The sequence below is a fragment of the Macrosteles quadrilineatus genome, unplaced genomic scaffold (genome assembly GCF_028750875.1).
Source record: "Macrosteles quadrilineatus isolate MER2022 unplaced genomic scaffold, UCM_ALF_1.0 Scaffold_265__1_contigs__length_129635, whole genome shotgun sequence".
NCBI lineage: Eukaryota > Metazoa > Arthropoda > Insecta > Hemiptera > Cicadellidae > Macrosteles > Macrosteles quadrilineatus.
This window is the reverse complement of record NW_026542858.1, coordinates 101,698-109,767: the sequence shown is the minus strand read 5'-3', so window position 1 is coordinate 109,767 and position 8,070 is coordinate 101,698. Positions and strand designations below refer to the sequence as shown.

At 35.6% G+C, this 8,070-nt stretch overlaps 1 protein-coding gene across 1 annotated transcript; it reads left to right on the top strand.

The window, feature by feature from the left end:
• Positions 1-4,473: 4,473 nt before the first annotated feature.
• Positions 4,474-6,393, top strand: LOC128982408 (uncharacterized). The gene has a single exon (XM_054401367.1). The coding sequence runs from the start codon at positions 4,474-4,476 to the stop codon at positions 6,391-6,393; it is 1,920 nt and encodes a 639-aa protein (XP_054257342.1).
• The last annotated feature ends 1,677 nt before the right edge of the window (positions 6,394-8,070 follow it).

Here is an 8,070-nt window from a genome sequence, read left to right as displayed (position 1 = left end):
TGTTGTGTGGGGAATGACTGTAATTTTACCATCTTGTTTTCCTAATTCTGGAATAATGAAATTTGCATCGTAGCGGGAGAGGTTATGAACGACGACGTTCACAACCCTCTGGTCTCTGTAAAAAAGATTACAACGATTGTGGGCTGCTCCATAAAATCGGCCAGAGACATGATCATGCGAGCGTACCTTTTTATTTCTATCATCAAAACCTCCTCTTAAACATATGTGGCATGTAGTAGCTAGGTCGAACTCATGTTGTTGTTGATCGGTAAGTTCAGGGACATCTCTTATTCTCTTTGTATATAACACCTTTTCAATTTTTTCTACATCTTCTTTTAGCATGTCAAATAGCTTGCTTGGAGCATCAAGACCACAGTAGGCTCTGTAGTTGGTCAGCATGTCACTTTCTTCATCTTTTACTAAATACCCGAATGAAAAGGGGATATGTTTTTGTAGAATAACGGTGTTGCTAGATCCGGGTTCTTCAACAGGTGTAGTTGTCAATGATTCAAAATCCAGATAAATTGTGAATCGTTTCTTTCTAAGATTCTCAAAATTCCTGAAGTAAAGCTTAGTTTTGTTGCCCTTTGGAGTGTCATTAAACAATGGGCCGCCACTAATTCCTTGACAAAATTCTGCGTGTCTTTTGAGCTGTTCTTCTGCTTTCTTGTTAGGTGTGAGTAGAAATCCCCCGCATTGAGCCCCGCGTTCTGATTGGTCGAGAGCTCGATGACGTCACAAAGATGGCGGAAGGAGTAGGGCAAAAAGTGTTTGGCGGGAGCTGGGATGGAACCTGGTCCGGCGGCATGAGAAGCCGAAACGCTAACCACTGAGCCACGGCGCTCGATGTTAGACTTTGTGTCGAGGTCGTATACGAGGGCCGGCTTCGAGGGCCGGCATCGGGGGTCGGTATCGTGGATGTTTTTTTTTTCTTTGGCACGAGATGATCGTGGTTCTGCTTTTCTCCACCAGAGTGTGCTGATATCGTCTGTTTTGGGAAAAAAAGGTGGTTCCGTCCTTCTCCACCAGAGTGTGTTGATACCTAGGTCGACTGGTCTCTAAACCTATTGTTTTTGTTTATGGTTGTATTAAATTGATTGTGGTTCTGCTTTTGTCCACCAGAGTGTGTTGGCACTGTTTGATGTATTTTGTGACTATCTCAGATTATACAATATGTTATTGTTATAGTTGTACCAACTTGGATGTTTCATAGTCCTACCCTCAGGCAAACTAATAATATTTCTGGTATATTATTTGCCTTGACTTATATGTTATTATCATAGTGATACCAACTTAATTATTTCATAAGCGTAGGTTAAACAATCAATGTTGATTACAAATTTGCAATAATATGTATAACAAAATGTTCTATACCATCTTTTATATTTTACTGTAATCTAAACTGTTTACCATTATATGTTACTAACTGCACTAGTTTTGCTAATATAATTAGTTGTTGTTGTTATTATATATATATATATATATATATGTAACTTATCAAACTTGAGAGATATCTGGGTTTTAAGGAATGAAACTACAGCATACATATACAAATAATGTTTCTTTTTATTTAAAAAATAGTAAATTTATGCTTCTACCAGACATCCCTGTACATTTCAATCGAAACCCCCCTTTATTAAAATTTTCAATCTGCTCGTCTGAGAGATGGGTCACAAAACGCTGAGGGAGAAATGTTATTGCTGGTCCTCCACCATCAGGTAAGGTTATCTCAGCAACGACTGATGGTCCAAATTTGCTGTCCGTTCTCTTCATAGATGTTATAGGGTATCCTTCTTTAGCAGTGAGCTCCTTACAGCTGTATTTTGGAGGTCCCTCATACTTTTCCAATTCAGCCAATTCACTGAGCATCTTATCCATATTCTGTAACAATTTGCAAACTAATGTATTTCTGTATTTAACCATTTGTTTTAGAGATAAAAAGTTAGTACCGTCTGAGCAAGAGTTAATTCTTTCTTGACAGTCTTGGTGTAAGCATGATAATTATCGGCAGTAGCAGTTGTAATGTATAGGTTATAAAACTAAGAATTGTTTGGTACCTAATCAATATGTTAGAAAATATATATAAAAAACGTGTACGTTTTGCTGATCCACTTGTTACCAATGTCTACTTATTGCCTGATGAAGAAAGGAAATCAGTTTGGGAGATGTTGGCTAGAGATAGAGTTCGATTTCAGAGAAGAATAAAAGAAACAGGTGAAATAATTTCAAAGGTACTTATAATACCTCGTAGTTAATAATAATATATCAATAATATAAAGGACAGGACAAAATTAAAGTTAAAGTTAAAGATCGAAATATTAATAAAATGTGTTCAAATTACTTACGTAAAATTTGCGTGGAAGTGCTTGAAGAGATTGTAGCAGTAGAACGCTGTAGCTTCGAAGTAAGACGTGTACTGTGAACTGTGGTGGCACGATCGTTTATATAGTGGGGAGTTGGCGCGCTTTCCGGTTGACCAATCCCGTGGTAGAACTGGGTGTGACGTACACTATATAGCGCGCGAGTTTCAAATGTTGCGTCAATAGCTGTTCACTAGTTTCTCTTTGAGTGTACGAGTGGCTGTTTGATGGTGAGTACATATTTGTAGTTTTTACTATGGAACCTATTCATATCGTTAGAAGCCATGATACGTATGTTAGAAAATTTAGAATGTCTGGAAGAAAAACCATTTTTAAATTTAATACACCACCGGCTGGTTATAATGAACTTGATTGGATCAAAAGTGGTTTTGCTCAGTTGGTAGAGGAAATGAAACGTGAATGTACAGGGACGAATGATTATTTAGGATTTACTTTGAAAAGTTTGAATTTAAAGAATAAGGAACCTGGATACGTTGCTTTTAGACCATCAGAGGAGGTGAATGATGATGTTTTGTGGACTATATTTGGGGGTATTATACAAAGTAATGAAGAGTCTGTTACATCTAGTGATACATTTATAGTGGAGTGTACTAAAGTTAGTCTACCTGTAGGATCTGGGGGTCATAAAAGATCAGGTTTCTATAACAATTTTTCAGAAGAGTGTCGTAGTAGAATTGGAATTGTTACAATTAAAAACATAGATAACCTGTGTTTAGCTCGAGCTTTGGTAGTTGGAAAGGCTCATGCTAAAAATGATCCTCTTTACAAAGCAATCAAACAGGATAAGGGTAAAAGACAGACGTTGCGAGCTGAAAAATTGTTAGCAAAAGCTAGGGTTTCAATACCTTTAGAAGGAGCTGGCATTAGAGAGTTAGAAAAGTTACAGTCTCATCTAAAAAAATACAAAATAACTGTTTATAACTACAATACGAGAGGTAGAGAGACCTATTTTAGTGGTGACAATGCTGATGCAAAACTAAAAATCAACCTTCTTTTTAATGAAGGCCATTTTAATGTTATAACTAGTTTAACATCAGCATTTGCCTGTAAATACTATTGTGAGGCTTGTCATATTGGGTATGAAAAGCAAAATGAACATAGATGTTCATCATTGTGTTCAGCCTGTATGGTAACCTCACCGCCCTGCAAACTGGAACATGATGGTATTACTTGTCCTGACTGTAACCGTCATTTTAAAAACCAAACCTGTTTTATTGCTCACCAAAAAAACATTTGTTCATCTGTAAAGAAGTGTGGGGAATGTAACCGGATTGTAAGACCCAAGGGTAGAAAACAGATCCATGTGTGTGGAGAACAGTTTTGTAAAGTATGTTTAAAATATACTGATCCAAACCACAAATGTTATATGAGAGTAGATTCAAGTAGACCTAATGCAAAGAGCTTTTTATTTATATTTTTTGACTTTGAAACTCGTCAAGATGAAAACATTCAAGATGATCCAGAGAAAAAACTTCATGTTGTAAATCTTTGTGTTAGCCAACAGTATTGCTGGCAATGTATATCGAATGATGATGACATTTACTGTGAAAACTGTATGATCCGTCAAAGAGTGTTCAATGTGAATCCTGTAGAAATGTTCATGAACTATGTAATGGAGGCAAAAAAGAAATTCAAATCCGTTTGTGTAATTGCGCACAATGGGCAGGGCTTTGATTTTCAATTTCTGTTAAAGTATGTGTACAATGAGACAAAACACAGTCCAAAATTGATTTCAAGAGGGACAAAAATCATCCTAATGGAAGTTGATAATGTAAGATTTATTGACTCTATTAACTATTTTCCTATGGCATTAGCAAACCTCCCAAAATCATTCGATCTTGGCCCTGAAAAAAAGAAGGGATACTTCCCACATCTTTTCAATACTTTGAGCCACCAAAACTATGTCGGACCTATCCCTGACAAAAAGTATTACTGTCCAGACTCTATGTTTACAAAAGGGTATGAAAAGTTTATAGAATGGCATAATGAGCAGGTTGTAAATAACTACACCTTTGATTTTCAAAAAGAAATCCTAGAATATTGCATTTCAGACGTGGACATCCTGGCTCAAGCCTGTATTAAATTTAGGACGATGTTTTTAAAAGAATGTAACGTAGATCCATTTTTGGAAGCAGTAACTATAGCAAGTGCTTGCAACTTAGCATTTAGAAGAAACTTCCTCAAGCCAGACACCATAGGTATTATTCCTATAGGTGGTTATCGTCTTGCCGATAACCAATCTGCAAAGGCTCTACAGTGGTTGGCTTTGGAAGAGGACAAAAGAAATGTGAGGATTCAACATGCTGGCAACAGCCGAGAATTTAAAATTCCAGGCATTGGAAAGGTTGACGGGTTTGATGGAGAAATAGTTTATGAATTTTATGGTTGCTATTTCCATGGATGTCCGAAATGTTTTCCATATAAAAGAGAAGAACCTCTTCAAGATGATCTATCAGACAGTTTACACTTGCGGTACGAAAGAACCATAGAAAGAACAGGAAGGATACGACAGCAGTTTGATGTAATAGATATGTGGGAGTGTGAATTTGATGATTTGAAGAAGAGAAATAAATTGCAATATCTTAACAATATCCCGATTCTAAACACAATCCCACTAAACCCGAGGGATGCTTTTTATGGGGGCCGAACCGGAAACTCAAAGACATACTATAAGTGTAAGAAGGAAGAAGGAGAACAGATATTCTACGTAGACATTTGTTCTCTCTATCCTTGGGTCTGCAAATACGGTATGTTTCCTGTAGGACATCCTACGATATTTGTTGGTGATGAAGAATGTCTAAAGAGAGGAATGGAAGCTGAAGGACTTCTTAAATGTAAAATTCTACCCCCTACAAATCTTTATCATCCTGTATTACCGGTGAAAATGAATGATAAATTAATGTTTGTCTTGTGTCGTGTGTGTGGAGAGAACTTGTCATCTTCTGGAGAGTGTCACCATGGAGTGGAAGAGAGAGCTTTGGTAGGAACATGGACTATGATGGAAATAAGAAAAGCTGTAGAGAAAGGCTACGTAATTCTAGAGCGATATGAGTTGTGGCAATATGAAATGGCTACTTTTGAAAATGGAGGTTTATTTACAGAATTCATCGACAAGTTTTTAAAAACCAAGCAAGAAGCTTCAGGTTATCCCGACTGGTGTAAAACAGAAGAGGAAAAACAACGATACATAAAAGACTACTTTGACCATGAAGGAATTTCATTAGATTCTGACAAAATCGAGAAAAATGAAGGGATGCGCTCGCTTTCCAAACTTATGCTCAACTCATTTTGGGGCAAGTTTGGACAGAGGCAAAACCAGACCAAAACGTTAGTGACTAGGGATCCTAAGGAATTGTTCAACCTCCTAGTTAGTCCAGTAGACCAGGTAAACAGAATTAAAGAGATCAATGAAGAAGTTGTCGTTGTAAATTGGCAGCATTTAGAAGAAGTTGGCGAATGCTTAAGAACTGTCAATGTGGTCTTAGCAGCTTTCACTACAAGTCAAGCCAGACTAAAACTATATGAACACCTTGAGAAACTAGGAAACCAAGTGTGCTATTATGATACAGACTCGGTTATCTACGTCTATAGACCAGGATTATATAAAATACCTGTTGGAGACTACCTAGGGGACATGACTGATGAGTTAGCTAAAGATTATGGACCAGGCTCATTTATTGTGGAGTTTTGTTCTGGTGGTCCCAAAACCTATGGATATGTTGTTTATTCCCCAGTAACAAATGAGTATAGAGAAGTTTGCAAAATCAAAGGTATCACCCTAAATTTGTCTGCTAGTAGAAAATTGAACTTTTCATCCCTAAAAGCTATGATTTTAAGTGAAACCAGTGAATCAGTACCAATTATAGAAAGTAGAATTAGAAGAACAGAGAGTAGAGATGTGGTAACAATTGTGGAGAAAAAGGATTTCAAAATAACAGGTCCTAAGAGAAAACACGATGGTGATCATGACACTTTACCATATGGATACAAAAAACAATGTAAGACTCCATAAGCGGGGCATGAGAACACACAAATTTATCATTCATTTTCAACGGTCATGTTTTAAGATGCAAGTGGACAATGTAATGTAAAAATAGTTATTGTAGTCAAATATAGGTAAACAAAATTATTATTTAGTATCTTTAGAGATTTTGGTGAGTGTAATTACATGTTAGGACAGTGTTAAGTGTTTTAAAATGATATTCTGTAATATTAATGATTCAATAGAAAAGATTTTTATACTAATATTATTTCTTGCAAGTATGAGTTTTATCTACATTATGAGAATCACTGAATTAGATATGATACATAAATTATGTAATACAGAATAATATGGTCATTTCCACAATGGAAGCTAGACTGGCAATTGCTGATGAACTACATAGGCCTGCTAGAAAAAATTACCTCAGACGTAAAGTTACTCTTAAGGGCCTCAACGATTTATATCAAGCAGATTTAGTGGAAATGCAACCATATTCTAAAATTAACAAAGGCTATAAGTATATAATGACTATGATCAATTGTTTTTCCAAGTTTGCTTTTGCAATACCACTAAAAAGTAAATCTGGTATAGAGGTGGCTAAAGCTTTAGAACCAATTTTAGCTAAAAATAAAATGAAAAACTTTCAAACAGACCAAGGTACAGAGTGGTTTAATAAACATGTAAATAAACTTATGAATATGTATAAAATTAATCATTATCATACATACTCTGAATTAAAAGCTAGTATTGTTGAAAGGTTAAATCGAACTTTAAAGTCAAAAATGTACAAGTTATTTACAGCAAGAGGAAGTTATGAATGGGTAAGCATATTAGATCATATTACTAGTTCCTATAATAATACAAAACATCGGACCATTGGTATGAAGCCAAAAGAAGTGAAGAAAAAACATGAAAAACAAATATTAAACAGAATAAATGAAGCAGCAAATCCAAAAAAGGTATACAAATTTAAAGTAGGGGACAGTGTTAGAATTAGTAAGGCGAAAAGAATGTTTAAAAAAGGATATTTACCAAATTGGACAAACGAGATATTTAGAATACATGCTGTCAAACCAACTAGACCAATCACTTATATTCTTCAAGATCATAAAGGAGAAATATTAAAAGGTGGGTTTTATACAGAGGAAATTAGTAAGTCCAAGACTGGAGATGTATATTTAGTGGAAAAGATTTTGAAACGAAAGGGTAATAAGCTCTTAGTTCGTTGGGCAGGGCACGATAAAAATAGTGATAGTTGGGTTCATTCTGATGACCTGCGACTGTGATCTGTTGTTATTTTAAGAAATAGCAAATCCTTATCAAGTATTTATCATACTGTCAGCACATTTGAGTAATCAGTCAGTATGCGGCTTAAGAAACAGAATGTTCATTTAACCGTGCAGAACTTTGACCAGTTTATCGGTACAGGATGTGTAAAGAGGAACAAACATGGGGATTTATTACCAAACTCTATTCGTTGTATAATTTGTGGACCTAGCTCTTCAGGGAAAACAAATATTCTATTTAATTTAATTTTTGATAAAAACGGTGTTAGGTTTAAAAACATTTATGTTTTTTCAAAATCTCTATATCAACCAAAATATGAGTTTTTAAAGAAAGCTATGCCTAAGGAAATTGGTTATTTTGCTTACGACGATAACAGTTTAGTCATTCCCCCGAATGAGGCTGAGCCGGATTCTATCATGA

Excerpts from the sequence above, each read along its gene's own strand:
- LOC128982408 (XM_054401367.1), top strand. The coding sequence starts at position 4,474 with ATGTTTTTAAAAGAATGTAACGTAGATCCATTTTTGGAAGCAGTAACT.